Genomic DNA, 22909 nt, shown 5'->3' with positions numbered 1-22909 from the left:
GTTACAATGGCATTCAGGTCAAAGGTGAGCTGATATAAGCGTTAAGTTATTGAAACATCCACACTCTTGCAGGCATTTAAAAAACAAAAAGCGAAGCAAACAAAAAGTTAATAAGACAAGTCTCAGACAATGATGTTATCAATGCTTTATAAAGAATAAATCCCTAAAACACTGCAATATGCCTTCACTCATCATACATGTTAAAATATACAAAAAACCTTGTTGTTACAAGGTGCAAATATTTGTTGTTGCTAGCTTCAAATAAGAATAAAAACAGGCAAAAATCAATTCATTAACAAGTTTATCACTTAAGTGAATATATTAACTCTACATGCACATTCAACACTGGTTTAGTTAACACTTTTTTCAATAAGCTTGAAATGACACTCAGGCTAATACACCATAGCTACAAATTAAGTTCAAATAAATATTATCTACATACTAAAATAATTTTTTTAAGTAAGATTGATAGCACAAACTCTAAGACATCGTGAAAAAATACAATTACTTCAAAGGTTAGTACATCTTAATTAGCAGTGTTTCAGTTAAAAAAACATAATGCATAGTTGTATGGCTACCTTCTTTTTTGTAGCAAAATAGCATCCAATGATAAAGTGCTCTGTTTTTGTTAATCTCATCTCATCCTTTGAAAATAGAACATTAAAAAAATGCTAAAACTTTTTCTCAAACCTACATTACAAAAGTCAGTAAAAACAAATCTCATCTATGCAGACATCTCTAAGAGTTGGCATTAAAACATTAAGGCCTGTTAAGGGTGTTTTATGAGCCTCACTCTTCTTGTTTTCACAGTGCATCTGAGAGCCGTCTTGCCTCTTCAGCTTTTCTTTCCGGTATTTTGCAGCAGAAGAGCAGAAATGGGCCACTTGAGGTCTTGTTGACAAGAGGGGCTTGGCAGTAACAGCAGCAGTCCCCTTGGATTAAAATGCTTCTTCCTCTGAAGCGCTTTTCATATCTAAAAATGTATCTTTTCATCTGGTTCAGGCACATTTCACTTTTTTCCTTTCGCCATGGCCATACGCTCCGCCACACTCTTGACAGGAACTCCTAGGTTGCTCACTTTTACATGGATGAAGAGTGAGGCTGGGGACAAGCTGGAGCCGTCTGCCTTCAGTAGGTGAACATGTCGATATCCTGAGTGGAAAAAGTGTTTCAAACATGTTATAAAATAAACAAAGCAAAAAAAAAAAAAGTGACACTACTGAGATAAGACAAATACCTGTACGGAGGCTCGTGAAGGGCAACGTGAACTGCCCCACAAAGTCATTTTTGGCTGCATGGTCATGATCTTCCACAACAAATCGCACTAGAGCCAGCTCAGGGACCTGCAGCTGGAAGCTCAGAGTGCAGTCCCATCTTGGGTTGAAACCTATAGAGGGCGCAAGAGAGCTGTAAATGCATCCTTCTGTGTACCTTTCAAGCCATTCCAATGGACAAGAAAAACACCTAAAGTGCAACGACAAAGTATTCTCCATTTTTGCTGCTTTATTACACTTAAACGGTCAGACATAGTCAATACAAAAGCAGTTTTCAAATTGTGATTCATTAATTGAGGCAAAAACTCTTATAAGGTCTTTATGCAGGAAACTGCTATATCATGTTGCGTCACCGTTGGCGGTAAAATCTGCCAGAAGTCCAGAAGTCTCTTGCTCCACTGTGGATACATTTTGATTCAATGTTCTTTGCAGAATTGTTTTATTGTCACTACAGTGAAATATTTTTTAAGCCACAAATGTGTCCCAATTAGATTTCATATAGCACTTTAACTAGGCAAGTGCAAAATCTTTATTTTGTTTTTGTCATTTATAGTGTTTCGGCTTATTACCTTGTCGCATAACCAAAAGTTTTCCTATTTCAAAAGCTGATGGCCAGACTTTCTATTTGAAGGTTTTCTGATGGAGAGCAGAATTTCTAGTTTGTAAGTAGCAAAGCAGCCCCACAGCATCACACTACCACCGTCATGTTTGACAACCTGTATGGCGTTTGCCAGATGTGACAGGATGCAAACCTTCCACATAGTTTCTTTGTTTTGTCGGTTTGCAGAATATTTTCTCAAAAGTCTTGAAAATTATTGAGATCAAAGTATTTTTATGCTAAATGAAACAAACATTTGTGAGTGTTTTTATTTTATTTTATGCAGCAGATAAATTACTGACTTAAAAACAAGCTCTTATATCTTTCTGAAAAGTTACTTATACGTTAGTTTTGTCTTATTTCAAGTGTACTAATATATTTGACAAGAAACTATAAAAAAAAAAAAAATTTGGTAAGATTTTGTGTTTTTGCATTGAAGTGCTTTGGTTGTCTTAGTTGGTTGTTGTTAAGCGCTATATAAACAATCAATCCTGATACCAGTAACAGGACATTTGGAGTACTTATTACCGTTGTTGTCAATGCGGGGCGTTTTATTCTTCGCTCTATCTATGGCCACTCCATGGATTTCTACCACCACCTGTGGGTCCACAATGGACGTGGCTTTCTCTGTGTTTATTTTGGGTAGTTGTTGAGCAGATATGATCTAAGGAAACAAACAAAGCAATATAGAAAATTAGACAGGGAATGAATGAAAAATAAGAAAAAGTTCTGCTTTTAGTGGCTTTAATAGCGTCCACGGCTCACTTTTATGGTCAGCTGGGTGGGGGTGTGGCCGGGGCCTCCGCCCGTGTTCTCGGGGTTAAAGTTGGATGTCGGGCTGCACATAAAGCTGGGCTTCAGAATATATCCACAGCGACCGTTGGGGAGGAAGCGTCCCTGGTTGAGGTCCATCTGCTCCCCGGGCGTCTGGAAGTTTAGAGCCACTGACGGACGCGAAACAATCAATCAGCAATGAGCAAAAACAAAAGAGTATTTTCATAAAGTCAAAAACTGCTGATCTCATTAGCACCCCTGCTTCTAGTATCGATCACCCACCCATGTGGCAGCCGCAGTTCCACATTTCCTGAGGATCAAAGTTGGATGATTGGAGGCGCTGGCCCGAGGGGTAGATCCGGCTCAGCTGCCTGACGTTGTGTCGTACAAAAAGCTTCCCTAAACGTGAAAAGACAGAAAGCAGCACACAGTGAAGCACAAGAGGATGATTGCACATTCAGCTGCCCAAGCTGCACAAAATGCTTGAAACCAGAAATGCTTTGTGCCATTTCCCCTGCTTATACCGGAGTCTTTGATGAGCTTGAGCGCCTCGTTTTCAGAAAAAGACGACATTTCATCTGCTTGTAGCTTAGATGCAGTTTCAAACCCACGGAAGGAGACGCTCTTGCAGTAGACCACCAGCTCCGACAGCTCGGAGCTAAGCTTGGAACAGACCTGGAAACGGAAAGGTAAACTGGTCCATTAGGTTAAACATTTGCTTTTAATGGTGAAAAGTCGGAGCAATCCGAACTGACCTTTGCAGAGTCACTCTTGGGTGTGTTCTTGTTTATGCTTCCTTGATCGTCCTCACAGCTCGAGGAGAAGCTAGCGAAGCTCCCGTTCTTTCCCAGCTGACCAAGGTGAGGAGTGTGTCTCTTCCCCTTCACAAGGATGCGCCCCCTGAGCTCCTGGAGGAAAAGCAAGTAGTACAAATGATTTCTTTAGAAAACCAGACAGCCTGCAGACTATAAGTGAAAACCCAGCTGTGTGTGTGGGGGGGGGGGAGTGTGTGTGTGTGTGGGAGTGTGTACTTCAGGGGAAGGCAGCTCATTGAGCGGCAGGTCACTGAAAGGCTTGGTGAGCAGTTTCTTGCCCAGAATGGTGCGAAGGTGTTTGGCCATGACAGCCTGCTGCTCCACTGAACAGTGGTTCTCCAAGGACAGGATCAGGGGATACGGGGACGCCTACGGGGACAAAACAGAAACATTTAGGCATTAAAATAGGGCTGTCAACGTTAATAATCTAAGAAATGTAACACTTCTTAGATTAACAAGTGCTAAACTTCACCTAGCAACCCTTCACCTAGCAACCCTTCACCTAGCAACCCTTCACTGTGAGGGGCAATGTTACACGGTCTTGTTCTGCGGTCAACAGTGCAGAGAGTGAAAATATGTGTGAGCACAGATGTGCTGGTTTTAAAACGTTTTAAACCAAATGACTTCTTTTAAGCGGTCATGTGAAAACCTGTTAGGTTTGAAACAATAAAGCATTTCCTTAAATATCTTTTTGAATATGTGCATATTTCATTTCAAGCTTACAAAGTTAAATGTGACCTATTAAACTTGCTTGAACAAGTTAGGATTGGTCTATGGGTTATAAAAAACATGTTCATTACTTTTTTTCTTAACAAAATCATTCTTAGATAAGATTTTAGTCTACTAAGTTCTGCCTATTTTGAGCTCCTTTCAGAAAAAAATATTTGAGGGCCTTTAGTCACTTTAAATCTAAATAAGCTGCTGGTTTCTGGATGGTAAGTAACAAAACACTTGTTCAACTAGCTGCCCAAATGCCTTGGAGCTCAGCTTGGGTTGCTAGGTGACCTGCTGGGCTTTGCTGGGGTTGCTAGGTAACCGGCTGGGCCTCACTGGGGTTGCTAGGCGAGAGGCAGTTACATTCTAGACGTTTTTGAAACAAAAAATAAATAAGTTTATGGTTTATGGCTGTTTTTAAAAGCAGTGGAGACCCAACTAAAAGAATAAAAAGGTGCAAAATGTGAATTTTGAATAATTTGTTCCCTTTAATAGTTGTGATTAATCATAATTAAACGATTAGTAATACTAGTCACAACAACATTTACTTTCCCTTTGGGATCCAGGAAGTATATTTTTGTATTGAAATAAATGGATGATTACAGTAAATGTCATAGGCCTGTCATAGACAGGTTTACTAACAGTAAGGAAGAACAGGTATAGGCGTTGAGTCATACCTTAAAGGCGTACTGGTTGATGGCTTCAATGACCTCCTTAAAGGGAACCTTGGAGGTAAAGGTGTGGCCGTGGTAAATGGCAGGCTCACCTTTATCTCCATCCCAGCAGTCCAGCTCCACACATCGGCATCCCTGATTCAGAGCCCTGAAGGAGAGAAAGACGGCGTGTTACACCGGCGTGTAAACTCCTCAGTTAGGTTTTATTTCATGTCAACACACCGGATGTAAGGCTCGGTGCTGCTGGCGCTGGTGACCTGGTCCTTGGTGAGGTAGGTGTTGTGGGACGAGGAGATGAAGTAGTGGGTCAGGGGGCGGGTCATGTCCTGGTAGATCTGGGCGTGGTCGGGGTTAAACACGTCATTTTCCATAGACAGCATGTACATGGTGAAACCGTTCTGCGTCATCACCATCTTCTTCTGAGCTGCAGTAAATGGTGATCGTCATGTTTATATGATTGTTGCAATGTGTTCTTGGGTTATAGCTAAACTATATGCACATGAATAGAATAAAATAGAAATATCCTTTGTAGTCCCACAATTCGGAAATTCCTGTGCAACAGCAGCAAATAGACTCACACAAAAATAAGATATGAGAATATGTATAAAAGCTGAATGAAGTCCAGTCCAGAGGAATATTGAACTGAGTTTCTTAATTAAAAATGTACAAAATAAGTTGTCATTTATGTAAGGACGCAACACGCCCATAGATTTAAACATCATTTAAACATTTACTTCAAAATGATCAAGATCTGGACTGAGCTGGTTTTAGATGCCTACCCAAGTCGTTGAACTCGTAGGTGAGAATGAGATTTTGAGCGTGATTCAGCGAGGCGTCCTCTCGCTGGTCTCCCAGGAAGTCGCGCAGCTCCGCGATGGAGAGCACAGAGCCGTTGCTGGAGTAGTGTCTGAACACTTTCTCCAGCTCGGGTCGCCGCATGAGCTCCTTGCAGAACTCTTCAATCTCGTTGTGATCCAGGCGGCCGTCGCGGGATTTGTCACAGCGCTGGGGCACACAGCAAAGAAAATACACCAGGGACAATATGGTTTTTGTTATGAAAGAGTTTCAAAATCTAGGCTGTGTGACAAGAGAGCATGAAAACGAGAGATTGCTGCAACAAAGCGCTGACACAGCAGGAGGTAATTCCACTTAAATAAAAAAAGAGCAACTCAAAGAGCAGATAAACTCGCAAAGGGGAGCTTAGCTGACTCACTGCCTGGTTACTATGAAGGTCTACCATAAAATAAACTCTTCTTATGCAACAGCAATAACTTCACTTCCTGAAGGTATTATCTTTGGACCTAAAGAGGAATGATCTAGAGCCAGTATGCTATTACTGCTAGAAACCAGTGATCAGGTCCGAAATCTGGGTGTTGTGATGGACTCAGACATGCACTTTCAGAGTCACATAAAGACAGTTACAAAGTCAGCCTTCTATCATTTGAAGAACATTTCCAGGATTAAAGGACTAAACTTCCAGCAAGCTGTAGAGAAACTCAGTCATATGTTTGCCTTTAGTCACATTGATTACTTCACAGGTCTGCCTAAAAAAAAAAAAATCAATCAGATTCAGAATGCTGCTTATTAAAATCAGGAAAATAAAGCACATCACCCCAGTTCTAAAGTTCTTACATTGGCTGCCTGTAGCTCAAAAAAATGTACTTTAAAATACTTGAGAGAGTTTATAAATCACTGGATGGCTCAGCCCCAAAATACGCTAAAGACCTGCTGGTGTTGTATCAACTCTCCAGACCACTCTGGTCATGTAGGTTAAGTTTACTCTGCATCCCCAGAACCAAACACGAAGAAGCAGCATTCAGGTTTTATGCTCTACAAATCTGGAACAAACTTCGATAAAACTGCAAAACAGCCAAAACACAACTAAAATCCACCTGCTTACAGCTGCTTTTGAGTCATACTAACTGGAACAAGGATCAATATATTTAATGTGTATTTGGTTGATGACTTTGATAATGGTGTTTGACAAAATGTAATGTTTATTGCTGCTCCGTAATTGGAGACCACATTAAGTTTTTATAGTTAAAAGCACTTTGAACTGCCTTGTTGTTGAAATTTGCTGCACAAACAAACTTGACTTGACTAGAAATTGAACACAGACTTAAATTCACGTCATCATAGGAAAATGAAAACATGCTAATCAGACAGATGAACTCTCAGAGTTTGAGACCAAACAAACATCATGTCTCTCTCTCTCACCTTGAACAAACAGCGTGTGTGTTGCTCGTTCAGGTCGATGTTGATCATCTGCAGCAACCGTTTGACCTCGTCGTAGGTCATCTTACCGTCCTGGTTTTCATCTGCATGCTTCAGGTAACCATGAATCCAATTGTAGAGAGTTAAGGGAACCAAAAGACGTTGAAACATAAAGTCTGTATGGCATTGAAAAGCACAACAAAATTCTAACTTTAGAAACTAAGCTAAAAGTTTTTAATAGTAAAATAAGACTGTAAGCCATCCATGTTCTTGACACCCTTGTCCCTCAGTGGGGTCGGGAGGGTTGCTGGTGCCCATCTCCAGCTGACGTTCCAGGTGGGGGGCGGGGTCACCCTGGACAGGTCGCCAGTCTGTCGCAGGGCAACACAGAGACACACAGGACAACCATGCACATACACACTCACACCTAGGGGCAATTTAGACAGACCAATTAACCTGACAGTCATGTTTTTGGACTGTGGGAGGAAACTGGAGAAAACCCACACATGCACAGGGAGAACATGCAAACTCCATGCAGAAAGACTGGGGCTGGGAATTGAACCCAGAACCTTCTTGCTGCAAGGCAACAGCTCTACCAACTGCGCCACTGTGCAGCCCCAAGACTATAAGCAGGAGATATAATTTAAAATAATAATCTCAAAGCAGGTTATTTTGGATCCTAATTTGTTTCTATTACGCTAAAGCCATAGAAGCATAATTTTAGTACTTTTATAGATATAATCCTGTTGTCTGTAAAAATGTATGGTGTGAATAACACAGCTTTCATTTAGTGAATTTGAAGAGTGATAGACAAAGGTGTTTTTATCTTTGATGCAAAATATATATAGATATATCAAAGTACAGCTCTGGAAAAACTTAAAAGACCACTTAAGATGATCAGTTCCTCTGATTTTATAGGTTTATGTTTGAGTGAAATGAACATTGTTCTTTTATTCTATGAACTACTGATAACATCTTTCTGAAATTCCAAGCAAACATTTCATTCACAGAAATTTAGAAATTTTCAAAACAACAAAAAAGATGCAAATAATGCAAAGAAAACAAGTTCATATTCATTTATAAACAACAATACTAATGTTTTTTACTCAGGAAGAGTTCAGAAATCAATATTAGGTGGAATAACCAGGAGGTTTTCAATGGGGTTCAGTGCAATGGTCTCTTCATTTTTTCCAGAACTGTATTTTGTGTAGTTTTAGCTTAGCAGAAATTGAGGAGGCAGCCATTTTGAGATCATGACGCACTGAATCAGGTGCATATTTGTATTTAAAAGCTCCAGGACAATCAGTCTTGAGGAGTAATGTTTTTGTTTTCTCCACAAAATAACTGCCCTCAGTTAAAGATTGGATTTCAGTGAGTTTGTGTTACTGAAATTAAAGACAAGGTTATTTAAAGGCTTTTTAAATAACCGCAGTATCATATCATCAGATACTGAGACTCAGTCTAACCTGGATGATTGTAATTAACATCAATAGTTGGACTATATTTAGAAGGGGCTTTTGAAACATAATCATTACTTCTCACCTCAGTGCATGTGACACCGCAGCTAGTTGCCATAGCAACATCGCTTTGGTTACAATGGGTTTACTTTTGCACATGTATTCTGGCAGGATATTGGTCCAGCTTTTCCTTCTGCGTCATGCTGGCGACGCGGTCCTTCAGGAAGCGGAGGCCTCGCACCCAGCGCTGGGCCTCCTCAGCGGTGGGGCACTTCAGGTCCAGGCTCTTTCTGGATCCCTTGAAGATCACCGTGAAGCACTGGTCCTCCTGCACCGTCTCGGACAGCCGCCGCAGGGCGTCCGACTGGCAGCCTTCGCGCACACAGTCCACCTCCATCACTGCAACTGGAGGGGAAGCAGAGGCAGAGTTTTTGGCTCGTTCTCAAGCAGAGGATTGCAACAGCACACATGGAGCAGCTAAAGGTCGGGTTGTAAATCCCAGTAAAGCAAACAGATTGTAAAGGTGCATGTTGTGAAATCTAAGTCAAATGCTAAGTTAAAGGTAAAGGTAATTTTATTTATATCCCACATTTTCAGCAACAAGGCAATACAAAGTCCTTTACAGGAATTAAAAGGAAATACAAACAAAATAACAAACCAAAGGAAAGAGCAAAAGAAGAGAAAGCTAATAATGTTGATCCAAAGTAAATAAACTAGGTAGTAGATAAAAAGCAGGGTTGGTAGATAAGTATAAGTAAGCACCCTCTGGTCTAAGCCTTTAGTTTGTAGTTTTTGTGCTTTAAATGTAACAAATTGAGAACACTGAAACCACTGTGCAGCTGTTCAGCCAACTGGGCATCTTGTTAAAATCCTCGGTAGCCATTTGGGCTGGTTTTTATTAAAAAACTGAACAACAGAGCCTTTTATCTCCAGGCTTGTCACAATAAATCATCTAATCAACTATGAATTATTCTCATTATTTATAGTTTTTCTCTTTTCTCTCTCTCTTTCAACCAAAAACTGGGTAATGAAAGTCTTCATTTTTGTTCCTTTTTCTCAATTATCCTTTTTTTTTTTGAAGGACAGACTTCATGATTCATTTTATTCATCGTTTCCGTTTTGCTTATCTTGGATATGTAAAATGTCTTCCAGATCCAGTGTTAAATGTTCATTTAAACTGAAAGTGTTCTTGCATTATTTCGCCATTACCAGTATATTACTTGAAAATGGTCTCAAAACAACAATACTATCGTTTATCACAGTAACTTCTGGGACGATATAACGTCCAGCAAAACTTATTACCGCCACAAAGCCTTTCATCGCTGGACTCTATTAGTTTCTTGATCACAATTAACTTTTGCTGAAGCAGCAGGGGATTTTCTAAGAGGTGTAAATCTCACGTTTAAGAAGAGTCCACAAGCTCTTAATGAGATTTCAGCGAGGAGAGGAAGGGGCCGGTTGATTAGTCGGTCGTCTTTGAGACCTTTAAGAGCCTCTAGCAATCCGACAACACACTTATGGATGTTTACAGCCTTTGCATTATAAAAAGTAGGTAAATTAGTACCTGGTGGACTCTTCAAACACTGATCCTAATCTGCAAATGTCATTTTAAAGCTTAATAATTCAGCTACTTCTAGAAGGCAGCTCCCCAAAAGCTGTAGACCTCTGAACGCAAAAAGTAAATTTTAATACAGCAGAGCAGCAAACACACATATTAATAGTGTGTAAAACTTTTTGAACTGAAGGCATAAAACGATTTCCTCACATTCACTGTTGACTAAATGTCTTTTTGTGTATGTTTTAATTTTAATGTATAAGTAAAGAGCTCCTATGAGAGTCAGCTAAAAAACGTATGGCTTTGTTCGGAGAATATCCCAAACTACGATTACAACTTGATAATAATTACAAACTAAACTAAACAACACTAAACGTTAGAGTTGATACAATTAATCGGATAAGTTGTAATGAATCAGTTATTGAACTAATAGTCAACTAATTAAATAATCGTTAATACTCAATACTAATTAAACCTAAACTATAAAAAATACATTTTGCCTCTAGGGTAAATATGTGGAAATATGCTCTAAATATTTGAAAACTGCCACTGGCTCAAATTCTGCCCAACAATCTCATTTTGAACACCTTTTGATATCCAATTATTAATTAATTAATCCAAAAAATAATCAAGAGATTAGTCCTTCGCTGCAATGTTGTTAAGTCAAGCAGAAAGAGCCGAGCTTTTCAATTTCAGGCAATAAAATATTTGTTTTATTTTTTTAAAACATAATTAATTAGCTTATTTGCATCTTTTAAAGCATGCCTAATATTGTATTAAAAAAAGGCTTAAGTGGTTAAATAAAAAATCTGCGAAATATGGCGATTATTTGATTTGATTAATCGATTAATTGTCAGAATAATCAGTTACAAAAATAATTGCTAGTTCCAACTCTACCAAAAATTAGAGCCAGAACTGCTTTGAATGGTTTTGTGTTTTAGAACGGCCTAGTCAAAGTCTAGGTCTGTATCCTACTGAGAAATGAAAAATGAAAGCAATTGGAGCTTCGCTGCACAGACGAGTAGAGGGGGTGGGGGGTTAAACTGGCAGAGACACACCAGTTCACACAACCGAGTTTTGCTCAGTTAAACACAAGCATGTCATTCAGTTCAGAGGCTGCTGTGTTTCTGCACCAAGAAGCCCACAGTCTGTTGTGCAACAAGCAGAGTCTGCGCTCACAATCGCCTCATTCTCTCACTAAAAGCCATAAAAGCCTCTCTCTCTCTCCACTTCGTCGAAATTCCTCCACATTTTTTTCTTGTGGTTATCCCAGATACGTGGCAGAAGTGACCTGCATGTTTTTGTGTTTGGAGACCAGCAGGAGAACATTCAGGAAGTGGCCTGGAAGCTGGATCGTTAGACACAACAGTCCATACCTGCAGGTATCAGTCAAAAATGAAAAGTACAAAAAACAATCCAGAAGCAAAGCAAAGCCAGATTTGATCTCCAGGAGTCGCCATAGGGAGTCATTATCAGCGTTAATCAGCTGAAGTGGTTAGTCGGGTCTCATGTAGCGTTGTTGTCATCGCTGGAGGGAGTGTGGCAATCTGAATGCTTCTATTTTTAGCTGCAACACAATCAAGAAGGCCTTCACCACGAGTTCAACCTGAGTCTGCCCACTTCTTCTCCGCCCTGCAGGCCTCTCAGAGGTTCAGCATCCACATAAACGCAGCAGCAGCAGCAAAAGACACAAAGGTCGGGCAATAAAAAAAAAAATGTTTGAGACATTGTTTCCATTTACGTCAGCAGGGAACTGAGCAGTAAATCTTCATGAAATGGAAAATGTGGTACTTTGGGTGGATCAAATGTAAAAAAAAAATGTTTGATATAAGTTCAGTTTGTGTAATGCTCACACATTACACAAACTGAACAACAAATGTATACATACATTTGTTGTTCAGGCCTTTAGGAAACATGTTTTACTCATTAACCAGGTCAGACATTAGCAAACAATTCAGATTTATAAAGTCATATAAAGCGCTCCATTCATATTTTCCTCATGTGATGCAATGGTGACAAGTAAATGATTATAAGTCAATGCATCTGGACTGAAATAGATCAGCATTATGTCCAAATTTACTACAGTTGGACAAGCATGAAGATTAAATTATGTAGATGCTTTATTGTAAAGTTTGTGGTACTTGTGAAAATAAGAGAAAATAGCATTTAAGTAGAAAAGAAATTAAATATGTCAATTTTTATATTCAGTCAGGAGGTTGAAAAACAACATGTGATGTGGCAAACCAAAGAAAAAGCATGTGATTTCTATATAAAACAATGTGAAAACAAATGTATTTACCAAGCATTACCAGGTTTTCAGAAATTAGAAAAGTGACATATGGAAAAACAATAAGAAATTTGAATGTTTTTCTAACATTTCCTTTTTTGTATGCTTCGAGTTTGTATGTTTCACTTGTCTTATATGTTTTTAATTTCTTTCATTCTCTTTTTGATCATTTTATTGTGAAAATAATCTTAAATTTTCCTTTAAAATAATTGTTAACGGCCCTCTAGGTACTCCAGATTATCTGTGTTTCCTGTGAGTGTCCCCATCAAATAAACAATAAATAAACATAAAAATTCTTCACAGTCTCAGCACTACAACATATTTTAACGCACTCAGTTTCTGTTCAGGTGATATTTTCCTTTTACAGATCGACAGTCGATGTTTGTTTTTTAAATAAAGCAAATAAATTGGTGCGCCTGCTGTAGAGGGAGTTCAGAGAATCGTGACTTCAGTTTATTCAGAGAAAAGCTGTGATTCACCTGCACAAGTTTTAACGTGTCACTACTCTGCAATCCTAAATTTAATTCCAGGTCAAACTCTCCGCACGTCACAACACAACTCACTCTATCAGCTTAATTACCAAATTTCTTCAAAAAGAAAATGACTAAGCAATTACATTTGTCTATGAATTCATGTTCTAGTAAGGAGAATACTAAGAACGCACTAAAACTGGTTGTGAATCAAGTCTAACCTCTTGAGTTTGTGAGCTGAAAAGACAGATTTGACTGACAGATGAAGTTTCTGCACAGATTCCCAGTTGTCTTTCAGTTTCTGCTGTGTTGAAAATCTTTCGCCTCATTCATGAATTATTTAACCCTTTGCTTCCTTGCTGGAAAAAGGCACTAGTGTAAATCACCTGTTTTGATTTTACTGAAGTCTTGCAAGTTGATGTTTGAAGAGTGCTGCATGAGGCAGCAGCTGTATTTCCATTAACTATAAAATTACACAAATTGAAATTATGAAAATAAATTTCCTTAATGCAAACACGCAAATTTCGAATAAAGGTTATCTCAGATCTCATCTAACTGTTTACGTCCGTCACTACCTTTATCGACTTGTCACTTGTATATTTTTTGACATTAGCAGAATATAGACAAAGATTTGCGCACATTCGTAATAAAAACGCAGCTACTCATAGTGGTTTTGATAATGTGTCAGTTTCCTTTCTTCTCATTCCCAGGGACTATATTTGTTCCTGGACATGCTAAATCTTAAGAGTCCATTTTCCTCCACTTCCTGTTAGGTCATCTATCCAATTTCTAACTTGATTATCGCTTCCGGTGAGACTCACATGTCTGCTGGGATTTGCCTTTGCGGGAGCTTTTGGTCTCACACCACACGGTGAGTCCGTCCTCCAGCAGCTGCAGGCTGCGGTTCTTCTGCCACCTCAGAGAGCGAACCTTTACCATGCTGCAGCCCTGCATCATCACACGGATGTCCTCATTGTCCAAAATCCCTGCAGACAGTAGAAAAATGACAAATAGTATTCAAACATGTCTTTTTTTTTGGTAAAAATAAATAATTTCTGTAAGGTTATGAGCAGAACATTTGCTCTATTTACTCTGATTCAACAGATACTTCAGCATAAAACTGTAATCACCACTTTCCTGCTTACACTGCAAACCTCAGCTCGTGTTTTATACACAAACTGTGTGGAGCCTGTAGATCAGTGTTTACTGGGGAACGAGTCTGAAAGGTGAACGTCATGCTTCATGAAAGTAAACTTCCATGAAACATTTCCCTTATTTTGATACACTTTTCTACTGATAATGTGTAAATCTATTAAAACTTAGTAACAAGTCCGGTCCAAAGTTTCCAAAAGTCAGACTGAGGTCAAAACAAGAATTTATACAAATGTTTCCCAAGCCTCATTCCAAAGGTTCAAAGATACACACAAGTTTCAGTGTCTATGTCAATGCAGTGGATTTAAAGTTGAATACAAACTCCAATGTACAAGCTTTAGTTTTTTATTGACAATTTTTGACAGTGAATTGCTTCAATGCGCTTTTTCAAACCTTCTGCAGCTTTCTAGATGAGCTGTGTCTTTAATTAGACGAAGGCAAAGAATGTAAATATTTAACATTTCAGACATTCAGGTGCAAAGCCTGTTTAATACAAAACCAGGAAACTCCAGCTAATTACTGTGCATTATTGCAGAGCTGTGAGCTCCATAAAGCACCTGTTTGTATGACAACAGCAAGAGCCAGATGAGATGAAAAGAACAAATTCTGATTTCGTTTATCATTCACTAACTCCATCCATTCATTTTCTAACACCCTTTTCCCTTAGTGGGGTCGGGAGGGTTGCTGGTGCCCATCTCCGGCTAACGTTCCGGGCGAGAGGCGGGGTCACCCTGAACAGGTCGCCAGTCTGTCGCAGGGCAACACAGAGACACACAACCATGCACACACACACACACACTTACACCTAGGGGCAATTTGAAGTCCAAAAAGTCATGTTTTTGGACTGTGGGAGGAAACTGGAGTACCCAGAGAAAGCCCACCATGCACAGGGAGGATTTGCAAACTCTATGCAGAAAGACTGGGGCTGGGAATCGAACCCAGAACCTTCTTGCTGCAAGGCAACAGCTCTACCAACTGCACCACTGTGCAGCCCATTCACTAACTCACAGTTTCCAAAACAACAGTTCAAAATACCTGAAATATACATTTTTCACCAACATGTGCTAAAGAAACAGGAAAAAGACAGGAGTTGGAACCATTTCCCAGAATGCTTAGCGGCTTGTTTTTGTATCCTGAGATGAAAGTGCATTAGATTGATCTGACTTTAAGGCAAATGTTTATTTTAATGCAGCTTGGCCTGTTCACACCATGAGCAGAAGTTATTGTCATGTTTAATAAAATTCATTATCAGATCAGAAATGTAATTCATGCAATTTGAAACAAGAAGTTAAATTATTCTAAAGTAAAATAAGAAGTAATTTTAACTAGGTGAGGCCAGTTTTTTCTTGCTCATTGTGAAATAATTATTTGCTTTAAATTGCACCAATAAGTTAAAACTCAAACAATGCCTACAAACTTGTTCATGAACTTTCATTTCTGACTTAAAAACAAAACTATTTTCTTGTGGACTTTAATGGCATTTTCAAGGCAGCAGGTGGACTTTCATTTTCAAGATAAACCATCTTCAAATGTTTAACAGAGCTGCAACATTACAACTGCAACAGATTTGATGCCTCACATGACTACTTGTGGACATCACTAAGAACCCGGCTTTTCTTTAAACTCTGTGTCTTATCCGTGTTTGTCAGAGCGCGCCCCACGCCGCAGCACATTCAATCCCCTGTTCAAACATCCAGGGTCTCCACCCCCCAAGGACTCTGACCTGCATCCTGGGGGTCTGTGTTTTCTGCTCTGCTGCTCCACGCCTATGGAACATCCTCCTTTTACAAACAGCCCAAAGTCCCTGGAAAGGGGAATAAAAACCTTGCTTTTTAAGAGACATGTTAACCTTTAGATCCTCTGTGCTTTTATTACCTTTTTACAGGTGAGATTTTATCTGTTATGCCTCCAGATTGCTTTTATTCACTTATGTAGCACTTTGACGTTGTGAACTGTTTTATAAATAAAATCAATTCTTCGTCCTCGACCTGTCCGCTGTGTGTGTTTTTTTTTGGTCTCTAATTTTCTCTAACAAACCTTTGAGGCATTCACAGAAAAGCTGAGATTAAATTACACACAACAGGTGCGCTCTATTTACTGAACATGAAGCTCTGAATACAACCCAATCGGGAAAGTCCCACACATACTGAGAACCACCGCTGAAAACAAAATAAATAAGTAAAATTAAAATAAACATAACGATGATATCTCCAATACTTATAAAATGTTCACTTCTATAGCGACCATGTCAATGGCAGAGTTAAATCAATTTGAGAGGCAGTGGTTTGACCTTCTGCAGAGACGTGTGGACAAATTCCCACAAAGCTGGAAAAGATTTACTTCCAGCCATCACAAAATCTTGATGGCAGTTGTTGCCGCTTTTCAGTTTGGAGTTTTATTAGCTAGTTGCTTCCACATAAGGTATTTTCCGAAAAAACTTAAAAGAAAAGTTTATATTTATTTTTGCCCATCAAATCCAAACTTGGTTACAGTAACATCCAAGCTGGTTAGCATTATCATGCCATAACTCTTCTTTTTCTCAGCAAACTACCACATTTTGTTGCTAACAGAAGGATATTTTGCACAAATGTGTTCATAGATCAGGTTAAAATACATTATAGCAGAGTATCAGATATTTTTTAATTATAAAGATACTCCAGAAAATGTTTTTTTCTTTTCATCTGAACTGAGCTGTAGCTAATATTTGGTTTTGCAGCAAAAGCAAATGAGGTGGATTGGCAGGACTTGTTGCTGTCAAGAGACGGTCATACAGCAAGTCTTCAGTCAGAGGCCTCTTCACATTTGTTGCAAAACTGACTGCTACCAGAAATCCTTTCTGCTCACATCTTAATCATCTCCTTCTACTTGGATGAATTATGCCGTTTAACTTTCCTTTGGGATAAATAAAGTATTTTTGAGCTGAATTAGTTCCTGCAGGCCCATCTTGTCCTGTACTTTGGCCTCGTTATAATGTTGGCCTTTATAAGTGAGATGTGTAGATAGTTGTGGGGATGGTTTTATGGATTCTACAGGACATTCCGAGACTTTTACCGCATTAATGAGTCTTAAAGGAATTTTTAATTAAATTAAATTAAATTTGGGAGCAACTCAAATGTTATTCATTTTCCTGAAGTCATTAACCTTCCACCAATTTCTCACTGAACCCTGATTATGAAGCCTGAAAAGGTCAGTTTGTGGACCAGGATGTCAGAATATTTTAGCTCACTTTATTTCTTGACTATGCAATGTGTGTAAAATTACAAAACAGATTTATTTTTTTTTTTACTATATTTGTATGTTTTGTTAATGGCCCAAACCCTGTTATCATAATTGTTAATCATAAATAATTGAGAAGGCCATGCTTTAGTCTTGGTTACTCAAAGGTAAGATGCTCACTACACATAACCTCTTCACAGAACCCTGCTTTAAAAAAATGTGATTTGTCTCTTTAATGGATCCATGCCTCAGTGATTTTCCAGGGTTGACCAGAGACAGAACTTTCTCAGTCCAAACAACTTCCACACAAATTTTTCTTCTGGGTTTTGTTCCTTCTAGGCTTCCACACTCACAAGCTGCACGGCTCCTTTCTCCTCTGCTTTTAAATCCCAGCCTTCACGCTGTCAGTGCCAGGAGGATAACAGGGTTGGGGCCCTGCAAGCTAAAGCACACAGAGCGTCCCCTCCCTCACCCCATCGAGCGCGGAGACAAAGAAACCCCCCTACCAGAGCTCCATCCATAACAAGCCTGTTTTTTCAAGCTGTTACTGCCATGTGATGCATTCCCACAATCCGGCCAGCGACCACACCAAGCTGACAAAACAGCATCAAATTATTACACAGTCATTTCAAACTTCTTCTGCCAACGACGTAATATAGTGTACAGACAAATAAAAACAGGTGGAATAACCTGTTTGCATAGTGTCGCAACACCTTTTGTTTCAGTTTCAGCATTCATTCTTCTTCAGTACGAGTCTAACTGCATGTCAGGTCTCAACCCGACAACAGCTGAGTTTCTATTAACAGATCCGCTCTGATCTTTAAAAGTCAGGAAATGGCTGAAACACAACATCAAATCCGCATCGACAGTCAGAGAGCAACAGCTACAAAAAAAAAAGAAAAAATCAAAACAATCCAAGTTCATCTGACTTCATACAGAGAGAGAAATGATGAGGGATGTTTATAAATAAAGTGTAACTGAAGGAAAACTGCAGCAATATGTGGCATCTTGGAGTCGCCACGTCTCCATAACAACCATTTCTTTTAAGACCTTTTACCAGCGGTGATGATACTTGTGGAGGTGTGTTGAATGTAGGCTTTTTTAGACGTTATGCAGCGTTTCTAACTCATAGTGACCTGCCAAAAAATACACGGCCGCAATTAACGGGAATCTTTATATATTTTTAACTGTAACTAACATCATGGTTCTGATTCTGAAAAACTAAACCCTTTTTTTAAACCCCGTTTAAAAAAGTCGTAAGACTCTCTGGTGATTCAGAAGTCTTTAAAAACAAAACAAACTGTATATTAACTGGTGAGATGACATCTGCAAAAGTTCTCTCCCAAGATTGCTTCCCAGCAGCTCCTTGTGAAAAAGGGTTCATGTTTCTCTCAACATAACAACTGTCACGAGAGCCAGCTAGCACAGATTCTGCACTACATATGGCACAAACGGTTTAGGGGGTTCTGAAGCAGCTGCTGTCCCAATTAAAGGTTTCTCAGTTTTATCTTATAAGGATCAGACGAAAGCAGCCGATGTTTGCTGGACAACTGATCAAGAAATCCCTGCAGAGTTGGATGAAAACGAGCAATTTTGAGTTAATCGTTCCGCTTTGTTTGCGTCAAGAAATCAGAGCTTGTCTATGTGCTTGTAAATAAGTAAAATACGTTCAGAAATGGATTATAGCGCACAAGCAACTAATAAATCAGTAACAAAAAGTTGGACTTGGCGTGGAGAAATTTACAGCATTCTTGTGTCGATTAAGTCTGTGGTTTCTGTCATGAAGCGCTCTAAAATATTATGAAAGCATTAGCACTGCTTTCCGGCAAGATTTATAGAAAATAATCCAACATGCTGTTTACAGATGTGATACCGAGACATTTTTAAAAAATATGAAAGGATTTACAAAAATCTGCAGCAGTTGGTGTTGAGCTCTGAAAGAGGATTAGGGTTACGGAAAAACAAATTTCTGACTTCAATCTTAGAATTCTGAGAAAAAAAGTCAAAATTCTGACTTTGATCTTAGAATTCTGAGAAAAAAAGTCAAAATTCTGACTTTGATCTTAGAATTCTGAGGAAAAAAAGTCAAAATTCTGACTTTGATCTTAGAATTCGGAGGAAAAAAAAGTCAAAATTCTGACTTTAATCTTTGAATTCTGAGAAAAAAAGTCAAAATTCTGTCTTTTTCTCATAATTTTGATGTTAATTCTGAAATTAAAGGCAGAATTCTGTTTTTTTTTTTCTGTGGCCCTGTCGTCTTCCGTAGTTGAGCACACGTGTCAACAATCAGAAAGCTGTAGTGGTGCCACATTTATAAACTCTACTTTGTGACTCACAATTATATTTATGAGCTTCAACAAAAAAAAAAAAAAGAAAAGTTTTATCAGAAGAATTGTGAAGCATTGCAGCATCTGGAGCTGTGCAGCTTGGATTTGATAATTTATCTACAAATTAATAAGTGACTCATTTAGAATGACTTCCACTAAGATATAGTAAAAAAACTCTTGTGGAAATCAAGATTATATTCCACAAAACAGAACATTTCTACTGTCATCAAGCTTGACTGACTGAAATGTTCTTTCTGTATTGAAGTCAAGTTCTACTTAATGTTTCGATTGTCAAAAATATGTACGTATGTATGAAGAGATATAAAACCCAAAAACCCTGTTATCATTTGTTTGTTTATAACAAGCATACCTCAACGTTTAACTATTCACAAATCAAAGTTGGGTTACATTTGGACCCAAGTTTAAGGTCCAGACACATTGTTTTCCACTTGAAAATCCCCAGATTTCCAATATATAGATATATATTGGTCCGCATGTGATCATTCTGAACTATTAGATCTGCAAAAGCACAAAATCTTACTTAGCACTTTTGACCTAGCATAGAGCAAATATCTTAATACAGTTGAAGTAAAACAAAAGTAACTTAAAAGAAACTTTTCAGCAAGGTATAGGAGCTTGTTTAAAATAAATAACTCCTTAATATTGATGAAAATGTACTAGTTATAAGTAAAATAATCTGCAAGTGCAACTGCTACGTTTTCATCAATATTAAGGAATTGTTTATTTAAAACAAGCTCCTATTTCTTGCTGACAATACACTAGCTTTGTCTTATTTCAAGTGTACTTGCACTAGAAACCAGATCAAAAATACTTAGCAAGACTTTGTTTTTTCCTGCATTCCAGAGGAAAGTTGGAGCAGTCTTGTGACACTTCCAGAAGACCTTTGACCTCAGCTCATCGGAGGATGACAAAGCTTTTTAGGTGACATTAGTTCTGATGAGAATAGGGATTAAAAAAAAAAAAAACAGGAGTGGTGGACTGAAGGCCACTGGACTGATTTAGAGGGACATGTGGTGGCTGGGAAGGAGTCTGGTGGGCGGGAGGCGGGTGATCTCACCTCCTTCAGTAGAAATTATATTAGCAGGAGATTCAAATATAGCGTTGGCAGTTGCATATTAGATTTTTCAGCGGAGGGATACAGTTACACGGCTGAGACATCAGTCGTGCTTCAGCGAGTGTCGGGGAAGAGTCAGAGTCTCAAGTCAGAAGCTTTGATTGCTGGATTTAACAAATCTTTGGTGCAGCAGAAATTTTGCTGGATCAAAGAAATTTAAAATACTGCTAATACATTCATTTAGATCTGCAACTGAAAAACAACTCATCCGGGTTTATTCCTGTCGCTATTGTAATATACAGTAAATGGCTTCAAAGCTGAAACTTTTATATAAAAAAAATTTTTTTTTATATATTTGTTAAAACTGTCACTTTGTTCTGACATTATAATATGAGATAGATAATCTGTGAAAAGTTTGATCTCCTCCGCCTCCTTCTCCATAAGCCCTCTGAAGAAATGCACAGCTCCCGACCAAAACCAACCAATCAGAGCCAGGAGGAGGGTCTTAGCGCTGCTGAACGTGCTAATGGCAGAGAAACAACTTACCCTTACAGGAAAACTGTTTGTCCACCATCATTTGTGGCCAGGCTTACTAGAATTAGCATAAATGAGAGGCAGGAGAGGTGAGCAGCAGCACACGGAGGGTGATTGACAGCGCTAAAACCTGCCTCCTGGCTCTCAGAGGCTGTTTCATGACAATTTCTAAGATAACGCTGGACTTATGAGAACAAAGTCTTTTGGAACAAGCAACTAATCAATTATGATATATTCAAATGAGCTTGGTAATTTCCATTCTGAGGATTTATATTTTTGAAGGGTAATTTACCGAGTCACATGATCAGCAACCAGATGTTACTAATGGTGGAAACCACAAAGATGTCGACGGGAAGTGGTTGACACTGCATGTTTTTAATGACTCATAATGTGAACAAACTTATTTTAATTGTGTTTCTTACTTAATGGAAACAGTGCAATTAGAAAATAATGTTTTTTCTCAACATTAGGGGAATGAAGGTAAAGTTTTGTGCACATTTGTAACCAAAAGTTCATGGCTTATAAATCTTTCTCAAACTCTTAAAAGGGTTTTGCTGTGTGTCCCATTTCTTCCTTCCACTACACTTTCCATTCATATGCTTTGAAATAGCACTCCATGAACAGCCAACTTCTTCAACAACCTTTGTGTGACTCACCCTCCTTGTGGCCAGTTTCATCAACAGTCTGCTGGACAAAATGTCAAGTCTGGAGTGTTCCCATTGTGTAGGCCATAAGATTTCTCAATTTAAAAAATATCCATGTTCATTTATCTTAGGTAATGTTCAATTTCCAAGAAACAGAATTTACACATTCATAAAAAATGAACAAAAATAAGGAACTGGAATACATGTGTAATGAGAATATAAAAGAATATATTAGCTTTACATTTTGAATTGTAAAATAAATTTACATTTAACTGATATTCCAAGTTGCTAATGAATCCCAGGAACTTCAGGGTATAGTTCAGCCAGGATAATTAGGTCAAAACGTACAGTGAGCCTAAAGTCTGGTCCACCTTTCCAGTCACCGTTCGGCTGCTCAGCAGGAATCTATTTCGGGATAAGGTGTAGCTGTTAGCAAGAGGGACTGTGATGAGAATGTAGAAAAGTCTGATTCACATCCTTCACCGCAAGCAGATATATTAGATGCGTCAGTGACCAGAGATTATCTGGTGATCAGCAGCAAACTCTGACACAGAGAAGCTGCTGCGCTGTTTTCCTCAAAGCAGAACAACCACGTAGCTGTAGGACTGCAGGTGAATTCATGTGAATACAAGCGGGGGAAAAAAGGCGCAGATCCAGATGATTGATATTTAAACCAGAGGTCAGGAGGTAAACACGGGTTTTATGTTAAATAAAACGTCATATGTTAGTAGAAGAGATTCTGTTTCAGTCGATGCGCAAAATCAGTTTCGGGTAGTCAACACAATGTTTACGTTAAGGCAGTGCCAGCCGAGGCGCGCTTCCGTTTCGTCTCACGCACACGGCTTTATGACAACACTGAGATTTCAATTGTTCTTACCGAGCCTCCTAATGGGGTCCCTGGTCCTCTCAGCAGCGGTCCTCTTCTGATCCTTAGGACCGGTGGTCGCTGACTTGCTGCCGCTGCCTGACATTAATAAAACTTAACGAAACAGTAAAGTTTACGCGACTTTAGCTTTTGGCTACCCGGGTATTTTACGCGCGCACTTAACTTTAAGGTTTGAGGACGCAGGTGTCTTAAGGCAGTCCCAGACAGTCCCCGAGCTCTGGAGGAGACAGCTGAGAGAGACAT

General features: G+C 38.9%; 1 protein-coding gene across 1 annotated transcript; it reads right to left on the bottom strand.

Annotated features, from left to right (window-relative positions):
* Positions 1–132: 132 nt before the first annotated feature.
* Positions 133–22903, bottom strand: plcd3a (phospholipase C, delta 3a). The gene is made up of 15 exons (XM_008416949.2): positions 22658–22903; positions 13654–13818; positions 8697–8925; positions 7067–7196; positions 5629–5854; positions 5072–5273; positions 4853–4997; positions 3678–3830; positions 3402–3554; positions 3171–3321; positions 2929–3045; positions 2638–2816; positions 2401–2536; positions 1238–1387; positions 133–1152 (listed from the first exon to the last, which is right to left on the bottom strand). Exons 1-15 carry the CDS (start codon positions 22749–22751, stop codon positions 1010–1012), a joined length of 2373 nt encoding a protein of 790 aa, XP_008415171.1. The 5' UTR covers positions 22752–22903; the 3' UTR covers positions 133–1009.
* Positions 22904–22909: the final 6 nt, after the last annotated feature.

This window comes from Poecilia reticulata, linkage group LG8, assembly GCF_000633615.1.
Source record: "Poecilia reticulata strain Guanapo linkage group LG8, Guppy_female_1.0+MT, whole genome shotgun sequence".
Taxonomy (NCBI): Eukaryota; Metazoa; Chordata; class Actinopteri; order Cyprinodontiformes; family Poeciliidae; genus Poecilia; species Poecilia reticulata.
Note: the sequence above shows the minus strand (reverse complement) of the source record. Positions and strands in the feature narration are given on the sequence as shown.